This window comes from Protopterus annectens, chromosome 2.part2, assembly GCF_019279795.1.
Source record: "Protopterus annectens isolate FY-2018-M chromosome 2.part2, PAN1.0, whole genome shotgun sequence".
NCBI lineage: Eukaryota > Metazoa > Chordata > Ceratodontiformes > Protopteridae > Protopterus > Protopterus annectens.
The window spans coordinates 506,179,609-506,207,437 of NC_056730.1; the positions used below are offsets into that span (position 1 = coordinate 506,179,609).

Consider the following 27,829-nt stretch of genomic DNA (forward strand, 5'->3'; position numbering starts at 1 on the left):
ACACTGACTTGGATGAATCAGAAGGGTCCCCCGTCTGAGGATACCTCATTTGCTGAGATACTGGAAATCCTTAGACAGAGGGGAGACTGGCAGTCCACCAACCCTACTGATGACAAGTCGTTCCTCCTGAAGGCTTTCAGGTCTCAGCCCTCCACCTCTTGGTTGTCTCCGCCCTTCAATGAGCTTATGCAGCTGGTCTCACGAAGGGCATGAGAGTCTCCAGATACTATGGAACCTGTCCCTAGGAGGCCTAATAAGTTCATATCTGCCCCCCTAGATGAAACATTCCTGACAAAAGGTATGCCAGTTGATGCCATGGTGGTGGGGGCAGCCACCAAAAAGGAAATGTCTGAAACTTCCTTGCCTGTCCATCCTCCTAACAGAGACTCCGGGATCATGGATAGATATGGGAAGCACATGTTTTGTTCAGCGACTTTTGCACTTTATTCGCTTAACTATTTAACCCATTTTACGAGACTTCAAAGAGATCTCCTTAAAGAGCTGGGAGATGCTCTTCAGGGTACAGTAGCTGCAGGAGCTACAGACAAAGCTGCCACCCAGCTTGCCACCCTCAATTCCATTGTGAACTCGTCCATGCTCCTCATATCGTATGCAGCTGATGGAACGAGTAGGGCAGCGGGTAAAGAGTTGCTCTTAGGAGACACTCCTGGATGTGCTTGTGTTCCTTCATGGAGCCCTTCAAGTCATCCTTCATGAATACTCCCTTTGGCTCGTCCCTTTTTGGGCCCAAAGTCAAGGAAATCTTAACCAGGTGTGAGCAGGACGGAAAGACTGCCGTCGGGGTCTGTTTTTCCACCCCTACCAGACCCTACCCCAAGAGTCCAAGGGGAGGGAAAATTATGGTTCCGAAAAGCCCAAGGAGCCTTTCAGGACACATGTGGTGAACCCCCCTCCAGAGGCAGAGGAGGGGGAATTAATGGAAGATGCCGCCCTTGTGGCAGAGGGGGGTCCGCAACATCAGGTTGACAAAGATCACTTATTTGGGAAGCCCTACCTTTGCTATTGAAAGGAGGCCCAACTGTCCTGCTCTAGAGGCAGTTGGGGGTCACGTTTCTTTGTAAGCAGACGCCTGGCTCAGAATAACAAACAACTGGGTACAAGTATCATTTCCAGAGGATACTTCATCCCATTTGCCACACCCCCACCACTGACCAGGAAAATCCCGGACGTTCCACCCAGTTACAGGGATCGAGCAACAGCAGAGGTCCAGACGTTGCTAAGAGAGTCATCCAGCCAGTCCCAGCAGACCAAACAGGATTTGAAACTTACTCGATTCTTTTTAGTTACAAAAAAAGATGGGACTGGAGACTTGTATTGGACCTCAGCAGACTAAACAAATCTGTAAAGAAAGAGAAGTTTTGGATGTTCACGCTTCAATCGATACTTCCCTTCTTAGGGAAAGACCATTGGATGTGCTCGATAGATCTCCAGGATGCATACTACCACATAAAAATGGCCAGACCATCCAGGGATCATCTGCACTTCCGGCTGGGAGCCAATCATTACCAGTTTTGATCCCTGCCCTTTGGTCTCACTACAGCCCCCAGAGTGTTCACCAAATGCATGGTAGTGGTCACGGCTCACCTGAGATGTTTAGGATTCCTGGTGCTTCTGTATCTAGACGATTGGCTCCTTAACGCCATCACCAGGCATCAGCTCATTCAGGCCAGGGAGTTTACTCTGTCACTGTGCAATCAGCTTGGCATTGCAATAAACTCAGGAAAATCTGGCTTGTCGCCATCGCAGCATATCGTCTTTATCGGAGCAGAACTAGACACCACCACCACCCCACTAAGGCTTCCAGCAGAAAGAGTCTTACTTCTCCACCAGCATGTCCGCATCCTAATATCCAAAAACAAAGCACCAGCATCAGAAGTTCTGAAATTGTTGGGTATGATGACAGCAGCAATTCTAGCCATACCACTGGGTCATATGCACATGCGGATACTACAATGGATGTTGTTCACTCAGTGGTCTTACTAAGAGCTCCCCATGTCTCACATATAATGATCACCAATTCCTACAAAAGGGATCTTCAGTAGTGGTTGACCTCACTTCATGTTACAATAGGACGCCCATTTGTGTTACCCCTTCCAGTGGCCACAGTGACCGTGGGGGGCATTTTCAGGGATAGACAGCCCAAAGCACATGGACCGGTCAAGAGACACACCTGCAGATCAATGTCCTAGAGATGAGAGCAGTATTTTTGGCATTGCAGTACATGTTCATCGTGCATACAGCTGCAGTCATAACAGATGGGTTCTCCTGCTGTCAGGCGGGTCCTCGGTCAGCCGAATTCCAAAGTCTAGGTCCGGCGTCGGTTGTCGTCGCTTCTTCCCTGACGTCAGTGCGACAGGGGTATAAAAGAACCAGCCGACGCCATTTTCTTCAGTCTTTCTTGCCTCGCGGTGCCCGAAGCAGAAGCAGTTCGCAAGTGCCGGTCGGCCAGCTCCTGAAATTACGAAAATTTTGCAACCGAAGTCTTCTTGAAAGCTAAGTACCCGTTGAAACTTTTCTTGCCTCAGACCGATGTCAGACAAAGTTAATAATTGCATTTCATGTGGGAAGCAAATACCGCATAAGGATTTTCATTCCCTCTGCATTCCTTGCTTAGGCCCAGACCATGACGTCTCGGTCTGTCGTTTTTGTGCTACATTCAACAAACGCACCATTAAGCGTCGGGCAGAGCTCGCCCAGCACTATTTTGGCAAAAAATTTAACTATATTATGTCGTCGGATACTCAGACTCCAGTTTTGTCTAAAAAAACGCAAAGATAAGGACCGACACACGAGGTCCGCGGCCTCTACCGACACCACGCCAAAGCCGACTACAGGTGGTCCGGTTCTCAGCGAGGCGCCTACGCAGCCCCTGCCTACCGACGCCACTTCATTGGCGGTGTCTTCCCGAGGTCGCAGGCTCCTCGGCCCACACCCCGACTACAGATACCGAAACCACTTTTGGTGGTGAATCTCAAAATGTAGACAGGTCTGCCTCCTCTCAAGGTGTCTTCAGACCTTCCTCTTCTTTTTCCATCAAGGCTTTCACTAAGTCTAAAGCAGCCATGCATTCTAAGAGACAAGCTACACAGGGCCCTTCTCCAGGCCCCATGCCTAAAAAACAGATGCTTAAAATGGCTGAGGATTTAATTACTCTTATCAGGGGTTCTCAACCCCCCTGGACAAAAGGCCCAGAGTGGAGGAAGAATCCCCCTCCTCTGACCAGGCCTCCATTATTTCAGAGCACTCTGATGAACAGGAACATTCTTACTCCCCTTTTGAAGGTTCTGATCCAGAGGAGTCAATCCCCCCCCCCCCCCCAGAGGATTACTGATTTGGGGAAACCTTGCATACCTTAAGGGAGCACTTCCACTGGGAAAGGCCAATAGTACTCTGATTCCAAGAAAAGGCTTAGGGATTTTCTCTTGCTACCTCAGCACAGGCCTCTGGCTATACCTTCTGTCTTAGACATACTAGATGATGAGTACTCGGAGGCCTGCCTTAACCCGGATTCTTTACCTCCAGCCCCAGTCAAGCCTGACCGGTACTACCAGGTTCCTGACTCACACCAATTTTTATACAAAAGCCATGCGGCTGACCCAGAAACTATCTCACAGGGCCCCAAGGGAATTAAGGCGTCCACTGCTAAAAATCCATTACCTTCCGAGAGAGATTCCAGATCCTTAGAAAGGTGGAGAAAAAAGGTATACACCTCGGCCACTTTAACCATGAGGGCATTAAACTGCCAGTTCCATATGCTAAAGTACCAACAGTTTCTGTTATCACAGTTGAGAAGCAAAATGTCACAGCCTGAACAACCAGACTTGAAGGAGTTGCAGGATTTGATGCATAGTGCAGAACAAGTGGGTAAACATACTTTGCAATGTGGTTTTGATGCTCTAGAGGCCTCATGTAGAGCTGCTGTTACAGGATCAGTCATACGTAGACATGCCTGGCTCAAGGAGCAAACCTTACCAGATCATGTCAAAGCTAAATTACTAGATGCCCCTCTACAAAAGGATGTATTTGGTTTAAAGCTGAGGAGGTATTAAAGAAAATGGAGGAAAAGGCTAAATCAATGCAAACAGTGAAAGATTTTCTACAGGTACAACCTCCACGTTTCAGTAGAAATTGGCCTTCCAAAAATTGGTCCTTTCCAGCCACGGACAGACCCCAAAAAGGTAGATACAGGCGCCCAAGGGGCAGAGGGCAATCTCAAGGATCGTTTAGAGGCAGACAATGGCAAGCTCCTACACAAAGAGGTGGTGAGGATAGTTCGCAGCCATTCAGAAAGCAAGCCCAATGACTTTCCCCTTTGCATGCCAAGCAAGGCTCAAATGGCAGCACCCTTAGGTGGAAAACTGGCATTATTTTCAAAAAATTGGCATGTTGTCACAAAAGACAAATGGATCCTGCACATTATAAACAGAGGCTACAGATTTCATTTTCACACCCTTCCAAAAATGAGAGGCATGCCAAACCTGCCACACAATCAAAGGGCAGAGGCACAAAGACAAATTTCAGATCTCATGGACATGAAAGCTATTCAAGAGGTACCTACTCACGAACAAGGTCAAGGTTTTTATTCCAGACTATTCCTGGTACCAAGGAAGGGAAAAGATTGGAGACCTATTTTGGACCTATCCATCCTAAACACATTTTTACTTGTACCAAAATTCAAGATGCTCACATTACAGCAGCTTCTTCCCATGCTGGGCAAGGAGTCTTGGCTGGTAACATTGGACCTCAAGGAGGCATACCTGCAAGTCCCAATCAGACAAAATTGCAGAAGATACCTCCGATTTCTTGCAGGTTCAACCCATTATCAATTCTCTGCATTGCCCTTTGGCTTATCTACTGTGCCCAGAGTATTCACGAAATGCCTGGCATCAGTAATTGCCTACTGCAGACTTCAAGGGATACAAATATACCCATATTTGGACGACTGCCTGATCCAAGCGGACAGCAAGCACATACTTCTGAAACATCTGGCTTTTGTAATAATGTTGTTGAATTCTCTGGGATACACAGTCAACAAAAAGAAATCAAGGCTAATACCCTCTCAGAAAATAATTTTCCTGGGTGCCAACTTGGACACAAACACCCAGATGGCCTACCTCACGCCAGAGAAGCGGGGGCAACTAACTCAATACTTCAGAAAACTAGCAAATTTCACCAGGCTGACTGCAAGGAAAATCCTGCAGGCTCTGGGATTCATGGCATCTTGCATCCTACTAATCCCATGTGCAAAGCTGCATATGAGGAAACTTCAGTGGTACCTGAAAAACCTATGGTCTCAACACCGCCACAGTTTGGAAACAATAATACCACTAATTCCATGTCTTCAAAAGGAATTTCTGTGGTGGGCTCAAGCATGCCAAACAAACACAGGTCTCCCATTCTGCAAGCCTCAAGCAAATCAAGTCATCACAACAGACGCCTCTGACTACGCCTGGGGGGCGCACATGACAGATCGGTGCATTCAGGATAAATGGTCCCAAAAAGAAAAGCACCTTCACATCAGTCAAAAGGAAATGCTAGCAGTAATAAATGCTATTATAGCTTTCAAAGACCTTCTGCATCCGGGTCAATTATTGATAAGGACAGACAACACCACAGTAATGTGGTACATAAACAGGGAGGAACCCATTCATACCCCCTATGCAGGCTGGCCATGTCAATTTGGAACATGGCTCTGGAATTACAAATCGACCTTCAAGCACAGTACTTGCCAGGCAAGGAAAATACGCTGGCAGACAACCTAAGCAGAAATATGACAGATCCACACGAATGGAAGTTGCATCCTCAAGTTTTTACAGAGATAATTCAAGCATGGGGAAGGCCAGACATAGATCTCTTTGCCTCCCACAAAAATCACCAATTGACAAAATTCTGCTCAAGGACTTTTCATCCACAGGCCTGGAGAGTGGACGCACTCTTTCAGTTGGACAACAATGACAGTTTATGCCTTTCCACCTCTTCCTCTGCTGCCCAAAGTTCTATTAAAAACCAGAGCAGACAGACCAAAGATGATTCTCATTGCTCCAGATTGGCCAAGACAGCACTGGTACCCACTCCTGAGGAGCCTGATGCATTCCCCTCCATGGACCCTACCTCTAATGCCTCTACTTCTGACTCAGCACAGCTTCAAAACTCTTCACAGTCAGCTGAAAACACTCAATCTGGCCGCATGGAAGATTCCTTAACATCACAACAGACCCTACTCTCCAAGGAGGTGCAGGATGTCATTTTGGAGGCCAGAAGACCTTCTACTAGAAAAGCCTACTCCGCGAAATGGAAACGGTTTTGTGCCTGGAATCAGAAAAAGGGCCAGAATCCTTGGGTACTAAATTTACCTCAAATATTACAGTACCTAGCTGAGATGTTAAACAGTGGACTTTCCTTCTCCTCTATCAAGATCCATGCTTCAGCCATTTCTGCACAATACAACACTGATCCACTTTTATTCTCTCACCCCCTATTAAGACAGTTCCTCAGAGGGGCTAAGAATATAAAACCCCCAAGGGAAACAACCAATACCTGCTTGGGACCTCAACTTCATTCTAGAAAAGCTGGCCTTGCCTCCTTTTGAGCCAGCTGCCTCAACAGATTTGCAATATTTGTCCTGGAAAACAGCTTTCCTTCTGGCTATCGCCTCAGCTCGTAGGGTAACGGAACTACAAGCCCTCATGGCTGTGCAGCCTTTTATCATCTTCCATCAGGACAGAGTTTCCTTACGAATCAACCCGTCCTTTATGCCAAAGGTGGTATCCAGGGTAGCTTTGAATCAGGCTATACACTTACCTACCTTTTACCCTAATCCTCAAAACAAAGGGGAGAGACTAGTACATTCCTTGGACATCCACAGACAGCTGCGCTATTATTTGGACAGAACAAAGCCTCTCAGAAAATCAGAACAGCTCTTTATGTCCTATGCTATAGGAGCTCAAGGGAAGCCAATTTCCAAACAGACAATCTCAAAATGGATAGCTCACTGCATACACTTTTGTTACTCTTTTCATGGTAAAACTGTACCTGCAGGCATCAGATCTCACTCCACAAGGGCCACAGCTACCTCTGCAGCTTTCCTCAGAGGAGTTCCTACCAAAGATATTTTGGAAGCAGCCACTTGGAGTTCTGTGCATACCTTCTCCAAGCACTACCACCTACCATTATACTCCAAAACTAGAGCAGGCTTTGCCACTGCAGTCTTGCAGGGCATCCTGGCTCCTCCTAGTTCCACCTAGTGCCTACCACCCCTTTCTTAGCTTTGGGATTCTACCCATCTGTTATGACTGCAGCTGTATGCACGATGAACATAGTACAGTTTTGTACCTACCATAAATGTAGATGTTCGACTGCTAATACAGCTGCAGTCCAGGTTTCCCCTCCCTCCTTCCCCTCTTGGGACAGGTCCATTGGCTAACACCTCCTCATACAACCTGATTGGGGCATTCATTTATGGTGTATATGCTTGCAACTACTGTATTTTGATTATATTGCATTGTTTTATTACACAAATTTATGTATTGCCTTCCTTCTGGGGGCACCTGACATCTGGGGCAAGAAAAACTGAAGAAAATGTCGTCGGCTGGTTCTTTTATACCCCTGTCGCACTGACGTCAGGGAAGAAGCGACAACAACCGATGCTGGACCTAGACTTTGGAATTCGGCCGACCGAGGACCCGCCTGACGGCAGGAGAACCCATCTGTTATAACTGTAGCTGTATTAGCACTCTAACATCTACATTTATGGTAGGTACAAAACTGTACTTTCCAGGGCTCTCTTCCTCTAGGTACGATTGCGATTCAGACGGACATGTCAGTGGTCTGGTATTTGAACAAACCCCCTTTGTCGCAAGACCCTCAGTGTATGACAATGGACTATTTCCACCCAGCGCTTTCTGTTAGCAATGCACATCCCGGGGAAATCCAACGTGATAGACAAATTGAGCAGAGCAATTTTGTTGCCCCATGAGTGGTCCCTCAAGGCGGAAATAGCGGACAGGATATTCTGCAGGTGGGGACAGCCTTGCTGCGACCTTTTTGCCAATCACATGAACACCAAATGCAGAAGCTACTTCACCCTAATTCCCCCTTCGAGAGAAGCCCCAAGAGACACACTCGTTCACGATTGGCCCCTGGGTCTCCTGTATGCATTCCCACCAATCCAGTTGATACCCAAGGTATTACAGAAAGCCAAAGCCCTAGGAAAGACAATCATTCTAATAGCTCCCTATTGGCTTCTTCCGATTTGGTTCCCCCTTCCTTCGACCTCATCTTCTCGAGGACTCCTGGATTCTGGACCCAGTTCCAGACCTTCTGACGCACTCGGGGGAACTTCATCCCTCTCTGCAGTCCCTGAAGCTGACAGCTTGGCTGCTCCAATTCCCATCATAGCTAGGCTCCATAACCTTTCCAATGAGACAAAGCAAATTCTCTCATCCTCTCACAAATCGTGCACGAGGAAGCTGTACCTCAGCAAGTGGAAAAAATGTTCTATATGGGCCTCTAAAAATAATATTGATCCTTACCAAGCCTCTATGGGCCTCTATTCTAGAATTCTTAACCATGATATTTAATAAAGGAGCTGCAGCAGCAACTGTCCGTGTTCAACTTGCTACCATTTTTAACTTTCATCTGGGATTTGAAGGATTGAATATTATGTCACACAAATTATCCAAAGCCTTTCTCAAAGGCACCTTTCATACCAGACCCTGTGAAATCTCCCTATTCTCCATTGAATCTAAATTTTATGCTTTCACGTGTAATTCTTCCACCATTTGAACCAGCTTCCTCATGTGACCTCAAGTTTTTGTCATGGAAAACCATCTTTTTGTGGCTATTACTTCTGCCCGCAGATTGTCAGAGCTCCAGGCCTTATCCATCAAGCCTCCTTATTTGATTTTCCATGCTGACAGAGTTTCACTCCAAACAAACCCCTCTTTCTTACCCAAAGTTTGCACTGAAACTAATCTCAACCAAATTACTGATTTGCCAGTTTTCTTCCCCAACCATTCCAGCAATTTATATAGAGTACATGCCGCACAAACTTGATGTTCACAGACAGCTTAGATTTTATTTGGATAAAACAAAAGATTTCAGGAAATCGGACCAGCTTTTTGTTTCATTCTCAGAGTCCAGGAAGGGTATGCCAGTGGCTAAAACAACTCTAAGTGGTTATCAGATTGTATCACCTTTGCTTATTCAGCTCCCATATGCCCTTGCAGCTTAAAATTAAAGCTCACTCAACCAGAGCAGTTTCTACATCCGCGTTTTCTGCCAGACTTAGTATTGATAACATTTGCGCAGTAGCCACTTGGTCAAAACCTCATACCTTTGTCACTCATTACGAAGTTGGTAGGGCCTCTAGGGACAGGGCCTCCTTTGGATCCACGGTCCTGAGAAATATACTCCCGTGAGCCACCCGAGGTTGATGGTGCTTGGGACGCTGCCCATCAGTAAAGAATGAATGGGCAGATAGAACAACTTCACATAAAGAAGTTATGTACTTAACCATAACGTTCCATGTGAGTTGTTCATCTCGTCTTCATTCTTGCGTCCCTCCCTTCTACCCCCTCCTGGGCTTTTTCAGAAGACCGAGGTGCTAGATCATTCCGGGTCACTCAATCCTTCTATACTTTTTCCTTTGGAGTTCTAGAATGACATATGGTATTATTTGATGCAGCAAACAAGATCTGAGGTAAATCAGGGTGCATCCTGGCATAGGGACTTGGTCTCGAGCTACTTGAAATCCTCGAGCTTTGCAGTACGTGCTGACTCGGAGCCGAGGGATCGGCTCCGATCCCCATCAGTAAAGAATGAAGGAGAGATGAACAACTCACATGGAACGTTATGGGAAGCATATAACTTTTTTGTTTCCCAAGTTCCTAAATTCCATAGGAACTACCCTTCTAGGTCTAAATTTGTAAGGATGAAGACCCATGCACCTTCCCAACAGCACAAGAAGGGCAACCACAGGCAGACACCACCTAGGTCTCAGCCAACCTTTGCTCAAAAGGCCCCCTTTCCAGACAAGTCAGGTGGTCTGTGACTACCTGGCAGCTTTCTAGAAATCCTTCTTTCCCAGCACTTTTCTACCTTTCCTTTCCTTTAAAAATGGACAAGCATTACCACAGATAAACGGGTCCTGTCTATTGAACAAGGTTACTACATGACTTGGAAGACCACTCCTCCTCTCATGGGGATTCCACAACCCCCAAAGGACCAGATCCACCTTTTCCGTCAAGTCATTCAAGACTTGCAAGCACAAGGAACCATACAGGCGGTTCCCGCTTTGGAAAGAGGAAAAGGGCTCTATTCCAGCATGTTCTTAGTTCCCAGGAAAAATGGTCCTTGGAGACCAGTTTTAGACTTTTCCCCAACTCAGTCAATTCCTTCACGTCTCCACCTTCATGATGCTCACCTTGCAAACTCTGTTCCCACTCTTGCTAACTCAGGCTTACCTGGTTTCCGTAAACATAAACCTGCATAGTTTCACATTCCCATCCACCCTCTATTCAGGAAATTCTTACATTTTTCTGTTGCTTCCTCTCATTTTCAGTTCTGTGCTTTGACATTTGGACTCTCTACAGCTCTGAGGGTATTCACAAAGTGTTTGGCTCCTCTCATTGCCTGTTGCAGACTCCAGGGAATTCTCATCTACCCTTTCCTGGATTACCTGCTCATTCAAGCAGAACCTCCAGACACTTTGCAACAGAACCTTCAATCCATCATCTCTCCTGCTTCTCAGTCTGGGGTTCACCCACACTGCAGCAGGTCTTCCCTTTCTCCTTCTCAGGACCAGGTTTTCCTAGGTTACAGGGTAAGGACAGACCTTATGATGGCCTTCCTGCCTTTACAAAGGGTGCAGTCACTGCAGACTTACTTCCAACAGTTGCTTCCTCTGTCCTCTCTGACCGCTAGGGAATTCTCTGGATGCTAGGGTTCATGGCTTTGGTAATACCAATACTGCCACTAGCCAGACTCCACATGCAGAAAGTTCCAGTGGTTCTTGAAAACACTCCAGCATGCTCATTCTCTAGAGTTTGACCTTCCACTGCTTCCTTTCCTAAAGAAGGATTTGCTTTGATGGATTCAACACATTTCTCAGAATCCAGGACTTACCTGCAGCCACTTCCACCACTTCCACCAATACAAGAAATGTTCACAGATGCTTCAGATCTGGGGTGGGAGCAACTCTGGGGAACATAAAAGTTCAAGGCCTATAGTCTCCCTCCATAAGGAAGCAACGCACCAACATCAAAGAGATGAGGACTCTGATCCTGGCTCTTCAAGCCTTCAGGTCATCTCTTCTACTGAGTCCTTTGAAGCTGGTCACAGATTACACCACCATTCTCTGGTATGTGAATAAAGGGGGGGACAGGGCAGTTTTACCTACTAGATGTTTATATTCCCTCAGCTAAAAATGTTCAAGTGGACGCACTGAGCAGATTCATGACACAAGCCCATGAATGGATGATCCACAGGGATGTGGTTCTGGACATTCTTCACCAGTGGGGTACACTTCAAATAGATCTCTTTGCCTCCCCTATGAACAGACAGTTTCCAAAGTTCCATGCCAGCGTCCCATGCCGTCTGGTTTGGAAGGTGGACGCCCTATCATTATCATGCAAGAGGGTGTTTGTCTATGCATCCCCTTCCCTTTAATTCTGAAAGTCCTGCTGAAGATGCTGAAGGACAAACCAAGAATCTTGTTGACCCCCTTTTGGCCAAGACAGCTTTGGTTCCCTCTTCTGCAGTTAGCCAAGTGCAGTCATCACAAGTTACCTCACAGGTTAGATCTACTCTCACAAGACAAAGGATCTCTCTTTCAACCACATTTAGCAACACTGACCCCGACCTTGGGGGGGGTGATAGGCTTCTGATTCCTTTCAGACACCTTTTCTCTGAGGACGTGCTTTTAGTCCTGCAGGAGGCCAGGAAACCTAATACAAGGAGAGTCTACTTGTCCAAATAGAAGAGGTTCTCCATCTGGTGTCTTAATAAGAGACTAGATCCATTTTCGGTGGATAATTTCCCTAGTCCTTTCTTTCTTGTGTGAGCTGCTCAAGGCTGGACTGACTTATTCTTCAGTGAAAGCCCATTTGTCAGCTATTTCTGTGTGTTTGCCTTTGTCTCCCCCCTTAGCTTCTAGACTAGAGGTTAAATTTTTCTTAAAAGGCGTCCTTCATATCAGATCTCCCAGGAAACCTGTTCTTCCTCCCTGGGAACCTAAATTTTGTTTTGGAAAAACTGGCCCAAACTCCCTTTGAGCTTGCTGCCTCCTCTTCCCTAAAAGTCTGCACTTGGAAAACTATTTTAGTGGTAGCTGTTACTTCTGCTAGGTGAGTTTCTGAACTCCAAGCTTTAATGGCTTCACAACCTTTTCTGATTTTTTACAAGGATATGGTGTCCCTTTGTCCCAACCCTTCCTTCATGAGTTAAAGTGGTTAATGACTTCTCCCTCAATCAGTCTATTCACTTACCCACCCTTTTCCCCTTATTAGAACTCCAGTGAGAGGATGCTCCACACTTTGGATGTACATAGACAACTCAGATTTTGTCTGGATACCACCAAGTCCATTAGAAAGTCTGAGCAATTGTTTCCTTTCAACTCAGGGCGCTGGGAAAGCCTGTCTCTAAACAGACATTTTCAGCTTGGATCTCTAGGGCAGTTTCCTTTTGCTCTCTCTGTCTCAGGGGAAAACTCTTGTCCCATTTTAAAGCTCACTCCACTAGGCTAGTGGCTTACTCTAGAGCCTTCTTTAAAGGCCTGGACACTGCTTCTATCCTGAAAGCAACTACTTGGTCCTCTGTCCATACATTTGCAAAACACTACAAGCTGGATTCTGTCTCCAGGTCCAGAGCAGGATTAGCTAGAGCAATTCTGCATGGTTTTGTGGAGACTTTTTTTGCTCCTATCCCTCTCTCACTCCTAATCTTTGGTAGTCTCCCTCATGTTAATGAATACTGCAGCATGGGAATAGAAAAACATGGAATAGTTGTGTAAAATCGTACCATAACCATGGATGTCTTTCTCTTCCATGTTGCAGCATTCTATACCACTCTCCTTCTCCCTTAGTTCATGCTCTTCTTTGGATATTTCATTGGATATTTCCTTATTGCCTCTTATCTTTGGACTGATGTTCTAACTGGGGCATTTAGTTCTAAGGATGGTACGTGCAGATGTCACTTTATGGACGACGTCTGTTCTGTGTGCAATGTCGCACTTATCCTGGCAGTAGCTTAAGTCCTTGGTACACTGGCTGTCATTCAGGTCATCTAGGCGAGGAGCTCCCTCATGTTATGAATACTGCAACATGGAAGAGGACATCTATGGTTAGGGTAAGATTTTAAACAACTATTCTTTACAGTGCTTTGATTTGCATAGACAATTGAGGTTTTATCTAGACGGGACAAAATCTTTCAGGAAGTCTAAATGGTTATTTTCTTTTCCAAATCTCAATTGGGTCAGCCTTTTACTAAGATTACACTGTCCAAGTCGCCATCGCATTGCATTGTGCAGTTTGAACGGAAATCCTTTGCATCACAAACCAAAAGGTCATTCTACCAGAGCTTTGGCTACTTCCACTGCCTTTTTCTCTAGAACTTCGTTGGATGATGTGTGTGCTGCTGCCACTTGGTCCCCCATATCTTTGTGAGTCACTATGACCTGGTCATTCAGTCGAGATCTAGGGCTTCCTTTGGTTTCACTGTATTGCGGTGTGTCCTTCCATAGAATCTCATTGGGTATTATGTGGCTGGGGACTCTGACTCAGGTTGAATCCAGATGGAACAGATGACATTGTATACGAAAGTTATGTAGTCACCATAATAATTTTCAACATCTAGTTTAACTCCCCCCACCTTTTTGTTCTCAAGTAAGGGAGGTTTTTACCTTGTTTGTGGGTATCTTGATATTTCTTTTTGGTCAGTGTTTTGACTGTTGAAGCAGAGAGGAGCAAACTTGATCTGACGTTCTTGAGCGAGTCAGTATTGGTAGAGGAGGCAGAGCTTGGCCAGCTGAAATCTGAGATATGGCTGAACTCGTATCAGATCTGATAACCCACAGGTTGAACCAAACAGAGAAGACGCACAACTTTTTTTTTTTTTACAATAGTTTAATCATGGCTCACTGTATTGAATTCAGTCTCGCTTCAGAAAATGAATTTTAGACCTTCTCCTAGGTCAGGGGTGGGCAAACGTTTTGATTCGTGGGCCACATTGAGTTCTAACATTTGACAAAGGGGCCGGAACAGGAGCAGATAGATGGCATGCTTTGAAAACATCACCTCATTGGGGGAAAAATACACATCTTGGGATATGGAGAAAACATGTGCTTTAATTTCCAATGAAAATGAAGAAAAGCATTACAATAAAATCTCATCTGGAAGAGAAGGATTCCAAGACCATTTTACCTCCGGTAACATTGCATGAGCATCTACAGTACACAATGGCTCCCTAAAAAAACTTATATATTCAAGTGCCTGCTTACATATTAATCCCTTGTGAACCAAACAGAACACAGTAATACCTGCTTCTTCTTCTTACCTACTTAATAGTGTACTTTTAGGAGAGCTTAAATTAATAAGCTAGTAAACCATTTTACACGCAGATACATTTTCTGTCAGTGAAACTGGACATCTATTTAACTTCAGCAGGTTTTGAACAGTGATGCTGCAATCTATATATACACACACGCACACGCACAGACACACACACACAGAATCTTGTCAGCTTTCATAATTCACTTACTCTCTCCAATCGCTCACACACACATACACTCTTCACCTTTCAAACCTGCATTCAATCACTTTCTCTCTCTGATCGCTCACACACACACACACACACACACACACACACACACACTTCACCTTTCAAACCTGCATTCACTCACTTTCTCTCTCCAATCGCTCACACACACACACTCTTCACAATTCAAACCTGCATTCACTCACTTTCTCTTTCCGATCGCTCACACACACACACACACACACACACACACACACACACACACACACACACACACACACACACTTCACCTTTCAAACCTGCATTCATTCACTTTCTCTCCGATCGCTCACACACACACACACTCTTCACAATTCAAACCTGCATTCACTCACTTTCTCTCTCCGATCGCTCACACACACACTTCACCTTTCAAACCTGCATTCATTCACTTTCTCTCCGACGCCACACACACACACACACGCACACACACACACACACACACACACACACACACTTCACCTTTCAAACCTGCATTCAGTGATTCACTCACTTTCTCTTTCCTGTCGATACACACACACACACACACACACACACACACACACACACACACACACACACACACACACACACACACACACACTCTCTCTCTCTCTCTCTCTCTCTCTCTCTCTCTCTCTCTCTTACCCTGAGTAGTGCTCGGCGTCTTCTGTTCAATCCATCCTCATGTTGCTGCTGCTGCCATTAATCCTGGGCCCGGCTCCGTTTCAGGGCTCGCTGTATCCCCCAGCCTGCTAACGCCATTAATCCCAGCTACGTGAGCTCGCTATATCCCTGGCCCCTTTGCTGCTGCCATGGATCCATTTCAGGGCTCGCTGAGTCAGCCTCTTCTGTTCCACATGTTGCATTCCCGCTGACTGTTAACTTAACCGCCAACCAGCCGGAATGATGATGCGAGCTCCTTGAGCTCAATTCCGACTGGCTGGTAGCCTGACTGTGCTGACATCACGGGATGATGTCAGCCCCGACAGCGCGAAAATTTAAAAAAAAGAAAAGAAAAATCGGAAATGAAGGGATGCCAAGTTTGGCGGGCCGAATCAAAACTTTAACGGGCTGCATGTGGCCCCCGGGCCGTAGTTTGCCCATGCCTGTCCTAGGTCTTAAGTGCAGCTGCAGTCAGAGAATCATAATGATTTTTCTGTTTGGTGCTTTGTATTCTTCAGAAGGATCAGAGTTCCAGACCATAATATGTAAGGAGGGCCGCCTCTGTTTTTACTGTTACTTTGGTTTTTTCTTAGGACTAGTCTTTTATTTTCTTCCATTGGTGTACTTTGGTATTCTGTTATTCTCTCTGCCTTTCTGAATCTCAAGTATATACCATGTGTGTAATGCCCATTGAGAGCTTGTTTCATTAGGGATAAAGAACTAGTTCTTGTTACTCCATTGACAAAATTGACATTACGCCAGTAGTCAAGCCAGCTTACCTTTCATTGCTTTAACTACATCATCTCTTATTGTGAAGCCTTTTTTAAATGTCATTACACAGGGTACTCAGGGCAGAGGAATTTCTGCTTCTGACTGCTTGCATGTTTTTTCAAAAACGCTTCTTTTGTAGCTTTGCAGGTATTTCTTCAGACCTACTTCACTTGCCTACTTACTTTCAGTTTGCTTTAACTGGGTAACTCCACTTTGCTACAAACATCCCCTTTCACCCCCTTGCAGTACTGTCTAGTTAAGTAGCTACAAGATGAAACTTGTCAGCAGCTCATAGCCTTAACTCTGTGAACTAAACCGTGAACTATAATTTTGTTGTCATTTTTGCTTTTTGCTGGTGTAACTTCAAAAGCAAACACTGACTAAAGGTTATAATAGACTTTTTTATCCAATTTAAAGTGTGAACAGAAAGGTAGTCCTGCAGGTGTACAGATGTCTTTGAAAGAATATTTTCCTATTGAACACGAGTGCCAGTATTTTTAGTGACATCATGCGTAACTCACTGATAACTTGCTATTGAAATCCTGCCAGAGATCTGCTAATAAACCATCTTGCTCCTGGGGAGGACCTGATGTGACCTTCATTTGCAAGCGTCAAACAAGGGTCTTCATTGCCTTTGGTTCTGTGATGCACTGTTAAAGCAAACCATATAAATGTCACCAGCAGAGCTGGATCTAGCACTAGGCAACCTAGGCAGTTGACTAGGGCCCACTGGCTGGAGGGCTTCCACAAAACTTACATTTCTTCATTAAGGACACATGCAGAGTGCGTCCTTCGTAGCTTCTGTATAGGTCTCTTTAGTACGACTCGCACACATTTAAACATTGGAGCATGCGATTTTTAACATTAGTTGGATCACTGTTGCTGTTTCAGTTTTTAACATGGGCATGGATTTGGATTGCTGTTGCCGTTCCATTTGAACTTGGAGAATGGGTAAACACATTTAGGGGGGTGTGTGCATGTGTGTCTAAAAATTACCCCAGTTAAGGATGCCAAGTTAGTTAACTCATTCAGGCTCAAATCCTGTACCTTGAATACAAGACCCTAGAGCCTGAATCCTCTACAGCAACTGCCAAACGGTAATCACCAAGTGAATTTCAAGGACTGTTGTCTTCCTGTGCATTTTCGGGGACTGTTGACTTCCTGTGCATTTTCGGGGACTGTTGACTTCCTGTGCATTTTCGGGGACTGTTGACGTCCTGTGCATTTTTGGGGACTGTTGACTTCCTGTGCATTTTCGGGGACTGTTGACTTCCTGTGCATTTTCGGGGACTGTTGACTTCCTGTGCATTTTTGGGGACTGTTGACTTCCTGTGCATTTTCGGGGACTTTTGAGGTTCAGGGTAAGAGAAGTTTACTGTTGCTCATGCTAAGTCTGTTTTCATTATGTAACTGTTTTATTTAGCAAGGGCCATCTTCAGCATTTGTGCTATAAATTGTAAAACCAGTGTTAGTAGCGCAATAGATAGCATACTTGCCTTTGGTGCAAACTGCTATGGGTGCTACTCCCACACCATGGAGATGGAGTGCTGATATTGCAGTGCCCCCTTTAAAGGGGGGTGGGGGATGCTGCACTCCTAAATGTGAGCTCCTTTGGATGAGATGCCTAGTTACTGTGAACCTCTTGCTGTTTTGACAGCCATTCCCTGTTGCAGTATTACCAGCTTACTACTTTTTAAATGTAACATGGGCAGTTTATTCTTCAAGGGCAGCAAGCACAGAATTTGTACATCCATCTATTTACAACCCCTTTTTCCCATTTTTACACATGGGTCGGGCTGTCACTTCAATAGTAGCAATCATCTAGAGCCCAAGCTTACACTGCCAGTTGGCTAGCTCTGACATGGTACTTCTTCACACCACATACTCACATGCGCGCTCACACCTATGGCTAATTTAGTGTGTCCATTCCACCTACTGCAGGTGTTTGGAAAGTGGGAGGAAGCCAGTGCACCCAGAGGAAACCCACATGAGTACAGGCAGGACATGCAGACACCACACAGATGGCACCCCAGCCAAGAATCATACCTGGGAATCTCTTGCTGTAAGGCAACAACACTGTCCTCTGCACCACTGTGAAATGTAAAGTAGTTTGTCAACAGCAACTTCTGTAATGTGGAATTATTCAGATGACTTTTACTTCCACAGAGTTTATGTATATTGGCTGATATTGGTGGATCGTATTGACAGAAGTTTGAGTGACCTTTTGTGGTTGAAATGTCGAGTAATGGGTTTGTTTTGCCATTACTGGTTCATACATTTTGTTTCATTGCTAACTGGAAAAGTGTTCAAACCTAAAAATTTAAAACACACTCTTAACAAGCGGTGCTGTATTATATAAGAAATGTGATTTAATAAAATCAGGACTGCTTCAAAGAACACATGCATGTATGCATGTGTGTATGATGACCCTCTCTGGGCCAGTAATTAAGGAGCCTGAATCCTCACCACTGGCACTGCAGAGGGCCGTGCACTTGGAATACAAATAGATACTCAGTATTTCCAGATGTAGACCTCTCTGCATCAAGCACAGTTTCCCTTAAGAGCACACAGGGAACACACTTGGCCTGGGGTCTGGATTTCTCCATACCTGTCTACCTCCAGGTCCCCAATAAGACCTCCCCACTGGTACAGCTGTAGGGTCAGGTCCTCAGACGAGTGTCCAAGCCAAGTCCTCCAATACTCTCTCTGTAAACCCAGGCTTAGTGTCCCTGCCCCAAGTAGCTGTGACACACACACCACACACTCCACACACACACACCTACACCTGGCACAGATTTACCTGATGTGTCCCATTCTGACCAGATATAAGGTAGTTATCAACGCCACCAGACACTCCACAATCCGCTACCTTTAACAAGGGGTGTCAAGTTATGCTGTGTAATATTAATACTAATACAAATGGTAGTAGTTGACCAAGATGGCTAGGCCACCTGGAGTGGCCCACACATCACCAAATAAATATAAGCGCACTCAAAGCTTTTCTACAAGGACCAACCACAATGTTGTTGTTGTTTGTCTTTCGGCTTTTTCCCGGTAAGGGGTCGCCACAGCGGAACTCCGGTCCGCTAATGATTGGCAGTAATTTTTTTACGAAACGATTGGCAGTAATTTTTTCAAAACGCCAAGGTGCCAGCTCTATGCCCAACCTTCAATGAAGGCATGCCAATTTACGCACGCATGTCTTGCGAACGCTACGCAACTGCGGGGAGGACATGCAGACTCCACACAGAAGGCACTCCCAAGCCAAGCAGAGAATTGAACGGGAGAACCTCCTGCTGTGAGGTAACAACGCTACCGCCATACCACCGTGGCATACCACAATAAAAGTTTTAAATATATTTAATCATCATCTTCTTTCGGCTGTTCCCGTTAGAGGTCGCCAGAGCAGATCACCTGTTTCCATTTCTTCCTGTCCTCTGCATCTTGCTCTGTCACACCCAACTACCTGCATGTCCTCTCTCATCACATCCATAAACCTTCTTAGGCCTCCCTCTTTTCCTGTTACCTGGCAAGCTTCATCCTTAGCATCTTTTTCCCAATGTACTCGGCATCCCTCCTCAGTACATGTCCAAACCAACGTAATTGTGCCTCTCTGGCTTTGTCTCAAAACCTTCCAACCTGGGCTGACCCTCTAATATACTTATTCCTAATCCTGTCCACCCTCGTCACACCCAGTGCAAATCTTAACATCTTTAATTCTGCCACATCCAGCTCAAACTCCTGCCTTTTTGTCAATGCCACTGACTCCAACCCATATAACATAGCTGGTCTCACTACCCTCTTGTAGACCTTCCCTTTCACTCTTACAGGTACTAGTCTGTCACAAATCACTCCTGACACTCTTCTCCACCCACTCCATCCTGCCTGTGCTCTCTTCTTCACCTCTCTTCCACACTCACCGTTGCTCTGAACTATTGACCCCAAGTATTTAAACTCATCCACCTTCGCCACCTCTACTCCCTGCATCCTCACCATTCCGCTATCCTCCCTCTCATTCGCACACATATATTCTGTCTTAGTCCTGCTGACCTTCATTCCTCTTCTCTCTAGAGCATATTTCCATCTCTCCAGGGTCTCCTCCACCTGTTCCCTACTCTCACTACAGATCACAATGTCATCTGCAAACATCATAGTCCACGGGGACTCCTGTCTGATCTCGTCTGTCAATCTGTCCATCACCATAGCAAATAAGAAAGAGCTCAGAGCTGATCCTTGATGTAACCCCACCTCCACCTTAAATGCATCCGTCACTCCCACCGCAGATCTCACCGCTGTCACACTACCCTCGTACATATCCTGTACCACTCTTACATACTTTTTTGACACTCCTGACTTCCTCATACAATACCACAACTCCTCTCTAGGCACCCTGTCATATGCTTTCTCTAAGTCTACAAAAACACAATGCAACTCCTTCCGACATTCTCTGTACTTCTCCATTAACACTCTCAGAGCAAAGATCGCATCTGTAGTGCTCTTTCCTGACATGAAACCATACTGCTGATCACTAATCATCACATCCCTTCTTAACCTTGCTTCCACTACTCTTTCCCATAACTTCATGCTGTGACTGATCAATTTAATCCCTCTGTAGTTACTACAGCTCTGCACATCACCCTTATTCTTAAAAATCGGTATCAAAACACCTTTTCTCCATTCCTCAGGCATCCTCTCACTTTCCAAGATTTCATTAAACAATCTGGTTAAAAACTCCACTGCCATTTCACCCAAACACCTCCATGCTTCCACAGGTATGTCATCTGGGCCAACAGCCTTACCATTCTTCATTCTCTTCATAGCTATCCGTACTTCCTCCTTGCTAATCCATTGTACTTCATGGTTCACTATCCGTACATCATCTAACCTTCTGTCCCTCTCATTCTCTTCATTCATCAACCCCTCAAAGTACTCAATAGTAAATAATAGCGTGAAAATACTGAATATATATTCACAGTAAACCACAGAGTTCAAATCACAGGAAATATTGAAAATAGCATTGATGGACAGATTTAGTTTAGATAATGTTTTTCCTTATTTAGTTTCACTGTATTCCTGCATGACTCTTGAATTGTTATTCCCTAGTAACTTACTTGATAGAGCAAGACACAATGAAATACATGAGCAGTCTTTTTCTAGTCAGGTTCCCCAAAGCAGAATACTCTCTACTCAAGAGATTCCTCCCGGTAAAATATAATATCCAAGATGACTTGCAGAATGACCTCATTTGGTCACCTGACTCTGGGTTCTCACAGTATCCTGCTTTGAAGTTGAGACAGAAATTTAGCATAGACGCTACAGTGCATGAGGTAAATGTTTACAGCAGTGCCTGGGGCTTCCCTTCTTTTTACTAAGTTAATGAACAAAGACTTCTTCCAGACCCAGAGTCTCTGGTCCTTTTCAGCACAGTGACGTGCCATTTTAATGGTTTAACAGCTTGTTTATATTTCTCTTATTTTTCTTAAAGTAAGCTAGCTGGCTAACCTTTGCTGTCCCAGTGTCCTCTGTTAAAACATATACATTTAATTCAGTATATATACATATATATATATATATATATATATATATATATAGATATAGATATAGATATAGATATATAGATAGATATAGATATAGATAGATTAGATATAGATAGATTAGATATAGATAGATTAGATATAGATAGATATAGATAGATATAGATATAGATAGATATAGATAGATATAGATAGATATAGATAGATATAGATAGCTATAGATAGATATAGATATAGATATAGATATATACACACATTTCTTTTCATTTGAGCAGGGTGCACTGCTGATGCTTTTTAACACAAGCAAACCTCACAAATACATTTTTAACACAAGCATCTGTACAAATCAGTCTGATATACACATGATGTAATTATTTACAAAATTCTAGCTATCTGTGCTGCACAAGTCATGCATCTACTGCCCCTACTTATCCTGGCATGGCTGGCAGTATCTCCTGTTGTCACAGGATGGTCCAAAAATTGTGTGCAAGGAGCCTGCGGTTTGAAAACAGCCCTAAAGTAATCTTAATCTGCAAATGGCCAGATGCATTTTCGTCAAATGTAGATTTCAATGCAGTTTCAATTAATGTAAATTTTAAGGGCAGAGAAACTTACTGTTTATGCTAAGTCCGTTTTCACTGTGAGACTGTATTGTATTGTTTAACAAATGGCTTTCAGTGTTTGTGCTATAAAATTTGAAATAAAAGTTTTAAATGTCTATAAGCATTGTAGAAGTAAAGAAAAAAAAATAGTACGCACACTGTCTGGTATGAACAGGGTTTATGGTAACTGGGGAGAAATAGCCAAGTAGAGGCACACTGGAATGACTGGGTGTGTGGCCCTTATCCACTACCCTGCGTAGTGCCCCATTTGACCATGATCTGGCTTTGGTTACCAGTGCTTTTGGGGATAGCCATTGAAACAAAACACTTAATGGCTAGTGCAACTTAGTCACTTGGGCATCTTACATAGTTGTACATTAGACTGTTGAAATCACTGAGGAGTTTTCCTTACTGTTAAACATAGTTGTATCTGAGATGCAGACATAAGAATTGCCTTTGTAAATGCTTCAGTATTTCAAAGCAAATTCCTTTTGAGTGAAGCAGTATTATATGTTTTATAGTGTTGCTTGTGTTTTACCATTTTTTTAAATGATGTCAAGTATGGAAGTGTCTTAAGTGCTGATTTTTCTTTGTCTTGTAGCCCATGTTAGGTGGCTTACCAAGCTTTGTTTGTTGGGCCCGTGGTTTTATGGAGATGGGAGGAGTGATAAGAAGGTCTGAATTGACAGAAACTCTGAATCAGTATGTTTCTCAGGAGGGCACTGTGCCCCTTCTGTTGTTCCCAGAAGAAGAAACAACCAATGGTAGGACTGGACTACTAAAGTTCTGGTAAGGATATACATTTCTGTCTGTCTGTCTGTGCTTCTGTATGTTGTAGAGATTAAGAAAGGTTAGAAGCTTAAAATAATGCATCAGAGAGAGGCTATTGATTGCTGGGAAGTTCAATTATGTGACTGAAATCTGTGCAGTTATGCCAGTGTTTCTTTTTCTTGGTTGCTGTGGGAAATTGGATATGTGCGTGTGTTCAGCTTTCACTGTGAGGATCAAAGTCATGAAGTATATTATGGAAAAGTTCCTGCCTTCAGTGCCTAAAAGGCTGAAACATTTTTAGGCTTTCCTAGGGTTGTCACATTACAAATCTAGGTTCATTCCAAAACAGTTTGCAGCTTGTACTTATGCAAGGAGTATGATGTGAAGCATTTCCATGGGTGCCGGTGTTTCAAACCAGGAACATGTGCATGTATAGGAGAGAAGCTTGAGACCTTCGTCAACTGTATAAAAGTGGTGGTTATGAAGGAAGCTCAGTGTAGGAACTGACAGAAGGAGGAGCATCTTGGGATCCTAGGCTTCTGGTGTAGTAGTAGTAGTAGCAGTTTGAAAAGATAAAGAACTTTTAGGATAGACTTGGTCACATCTGTCACCTGCAAGGTAAGCTTACAGGGTGGCCTTGAGAGCTGCATGTTCAAGGAGGTTGCGTTCACTTCAGTCAATGATAGAGTAGATTATAACAGATCCACGAAAGGTGCATCCTCATGAGCCATCTTGAGTGGGTATGTCTTATGGTGTATGCATTACCTTTTCCATGCTTAAAAGTGTAGCGAAAACGTATTAAATGACATTTCATAATGCTTGGTCTGCTCCCAAAGAGTAACACCTTAAATGTCCTGGCTTGATGATCATACTTAAAACTTGGAGGCCTTTCCCAGACACGACTGCCGTGTAGTGATTCAAATGTCCTTCAAGGATGCATCTGCAGTCCTTACATATGGGTTGTCCTGCCTCAGGCAGCCCTTCGGTCGGCCGGATTCCAAAGTCTGGGTCCGGTGTCTGCTGATGTCGCCCTTTCCCCGACGTCAGAGCACCTGGGGTATAAAAGAGTCAGCCGACGCCATCTTCCTCAGTCTTTCTTGCCGCGTGGTGCCCAAAGCAGAAGCAGTTCGCAAGTGCCGGTCGGCCAGCTCCTGTAGATTCAGCTACCGAAGACTTCAAAAAGCTAAGTACCCCGTTGGGGGCTCTTTCTTGCCTCAGCCGATGTCAGATCAAACGCTTAAAGTTAATAATTGCTTGACTTGTGGGAAACAAATACCTCATAAGGATTTCCATTCCTACTGCCTCCCTTGCCTAGGCCCAGACCACAACGTCTCTGCCTGTACTGCCTGTGCCTCCTTTAATCGACGCACTCTTAAGCGTCGGTCGGAGTTTGCAGAGGAATTTTTTGGGGCTAGTTTCTCTTATAAAATGCCGCCGGGGACTCCGACTTCTCATTTAACCAAAAAACGGAAGGACAAGGACAGACACACGCGGACCGTGGTTTCGGCTGAAACCACGCCTAGGCCTACCGCGAGTGTCTCTGTCTCGGCTGAAACGGAGTCCTTGGTACTTCCGACCGTGGAAACGGTACAACCGACAGCCTCGGCCCCGGAGGCTTCTTCTGAGTCGGTTATGGATTTACCCTCGGAAACCGGCGTTCAGGAAACTACCGACACCATTCCCTTAGACAAGACTACCCCATCACGGGGAGCAGCCAGGCCCCCTGCATCCATGTCCATTAAAGCATTCACTAGGGCTAAAGCTGCTAAGCAACAAAAAGCTCTGCCTCCCAAGACTATTTCTCAGGGATCCACTACAGGTTCACAGATACTAAGTTTGGCTGAGGATCTTATTTCCTTAATCAGGGGATCCCAGCCTCATCCGGACAGGGGCTCTCAACCCCCTCTAGACAAAAGGCCCAGGGCAGAGTCCGCTGATCCTCAGTCCTCTGATGAGGCCTCTGATGGCTCTGTTCTATCAGAGTACCAGGAGGAGGCCTTCACGGCCTACGAGGATTCTGATGCAGAGGAATCCATTCCCTCTGCCTCCCCTCCTGAAGAGCTGTCCTTTGGGGAGACCCTTCACTCCATGAGAGAGCATTTCCAATGGCAGGGCCAGGAATTCTCCGATTCCAGGAAGAGATTAAGGACTTTTCTTCATTTACCTCAGCATAGACCTTTGGCTATTCCTCCTGTTTTAAGTGTCATTGATGATGTGTATTCTGAGTCTAGCACTACTCCTGACACCCTTCCTCCGGCTCCTGTTAAACCCGATAGGTACTACAGGGTCCCGGACTCGCATCATTTCCTTTACAAGGCCCACTCTGCTGACCCAGAAACTATTTCCCAGGGTCCTAAAGGGGTTGCAGCTGCCACTACTAAAAATCCACTCCCCTCTGAAAGGGAGTCCAGGGCTTTAGAGAGATGGGGTAAAAAAGTGTATACTTCTTCCACTCTATGAGGGCTTTAAATTGTCAATTTCATGTGATACAGTACCAAGAGTATTTGTTGGATGAATTGCAGAAAAAGCTGTCTTCTCCTGAACCCCTAGACCGTAAGTCACTTCAGGATCTGGTACATAATTCACAACAGGTTAGCAACCATTTCTTGCAGTGTGGTTATGATGCATTGGAAGCTTCATATAGGTCAGCAATGACTGGTGCAGTCATACGTAGACATGCTTGGCTGAAGGAACAATCTCTGCCAGATCATGTTAAGGCTAAGCTTCTGGATGCTCCACTAGAAAAGCAAAAGTTATTTGGCTCCACTGCTCAGGAGGTCTTAAAGAAATTTGAGGAAAAGGCTAAATCTGTACAAACAGTCAAAGGTTTCCTCCAGGTACAACCACCAAGATTCAGCAGAAATTGGCCTTCTAAGAATTGGTCCTTTCCGGAAGAGAGATATCAGAGGCAAGAACAGGCGTGCCAGAGGTAGAGGGCAAGCTAGAGGCTCCTACAGAGGACGTCAATGGCAGCCTCCTAACTAGCGAGGTAGTGCAGGACCAACAACTGCTGCACAAGGACAGACTCAATGACTTCACCTTGATCCCGCCAACCAGGGCTCAATTAGAAGCACCTTTGGGCGGAAAATTGTCTTTATTCTCAAGAAATTGGCACAGTATTACAAGGGACAAATGGACACTGCAAATAATAGACAAAGGATACAGGTTCCATTTCCATACATTACCAAAAAGAAAAGGAATGCCAAACCTGCCACCAAATCAAAGGGCAGAGGTTTTAAAACAAATTGCCAACCTATTGCAAATGAAAGCTATAGAAAAGGTTCCTCTCTCAGAACAAGGCCAAGGATTTTATTCCAGACTATTCCTTGTCCCAAGAAAAGAAAAACAATGGAAGCCTATTCTCGATTTGTCCGCACTCAATACTTATCTCGTGCCAAAATTCAAAATGCTGACCCTACAGCAACTCCTTCCCATGCTGGGCAAGGGGTCTTGGCTGGTAACTTTAGACCTCAAGAAGGCATACCTGCATGTCCCTATCAGACAAAGTTGCAGAAGACACCTCAGATTTCTTGCAGGTTCAGAGCATTATCAATTCTCAGCATTGCCCTTTGGCTTATCTACTGCGCCCAGAGTATTCACGAAATGCCTGGCATCAGTAATTGCACACTGCAGACTTCAGGGGATTCAAATATACCCGTATCTGGACGACTGCCTTATACAAGCGGACAGCCAACAAACTTTGGAAAAACATTTGAATTATGCCATCCGCCTTCTGCAGGCCTTGGGATACACAGTCAACATTCACAAGTCAAGACTTGTGCCTTCCCAAAGAATAACTTTTCTGGGTGCGGAACTAGATACAACCACCCAAATGGCTTTTCTCACAGAAGAAAAACTAAGACAACTACCGGATTACTTCAAAAATCTGACAAACTCAGATGACTGCAAGGAAAATCCTGCAGGCCCTGGGTTACATGGCATCGTGCATTCTTCTGATTCCACAAGCAAGGCTGCATATGAGAAAACTACAATGGTACCTAAGGAGTTTATGGTCTCAGCACAATCACAGCCTAGAAACTTTGATACCACTCATTCCATGCCTTCAAAAGGAATTCCTGTGGTGGGCCCAAGCAAGCCAGTCAAACAGGGGTCTGCCTTTCAGCAAACCAGTAATCAGCCAAACCATTACCTCGGACGCTTCAGACCATGGATGGGGAGCACACATGGAGGACAGATGCATCCAAGGACTATGGTCTCAGAAAGAATTGCGCATGCACATAAACCAAAAGGAAATGCTGGCAGTGATACATGCATTCGAGGCCTTCAGGCACTTTCTACATCAAGGCCACCTGCTTATAAGGACAGACAATACCACAGTTATGTGGTACATAAACAAGTAAGGAGGTACCCATTCCTACCCTCTTTGCAGACTAGCAATGAATCTTTGGGAACTTCCCTAAAACTCAATATAGAGCTGCAATCCCAGTTTGTGCCAGGAAAAGACAATATACTGGTGGACAGCCTAAGCAGAAATACCATGGATCCACACGAATGGATGCTACACCCAGACATCTTCCTTCAGATAACACAATTTTGGGGAAGGCCGGACATAGATCTTTTTGCCTCCCACCACAATCATCAGCTGAAGAAATTCTGCTCAAGCACATACCACCCACAAGCATGGAAAGTGGACGCCCTCTCTTTCAGCTGGAATACTCTAACAGTGTATGCATT

The 27,829-nt window shown here is 44.9% G+C and overlaps 1 protein-coding gene across 1 annotated transcript in view; it reads left to right on the forward strand.

Moving 5' to 3' along the window:
- Positions 1 to 27,829, forward strand: part of AUP1 (AUP1 lipid droplet regulating VLDL assembly factor) — an 831,864-nt gene that overhangs the window by 316,414 nt on the left and 487,621 nt on the right. The window contains exon 4 of the mRNA XM_044064448.1: positions 22,965 to 23,152. Within this exon, the coding sequence (XP_043920383.1) occupies positions 22,965 to 23,152 (188 nt within the window). The remainder of the gene's footprint in view (positions 1 to 22,964; positions 23,153 to 27,829) is intronic.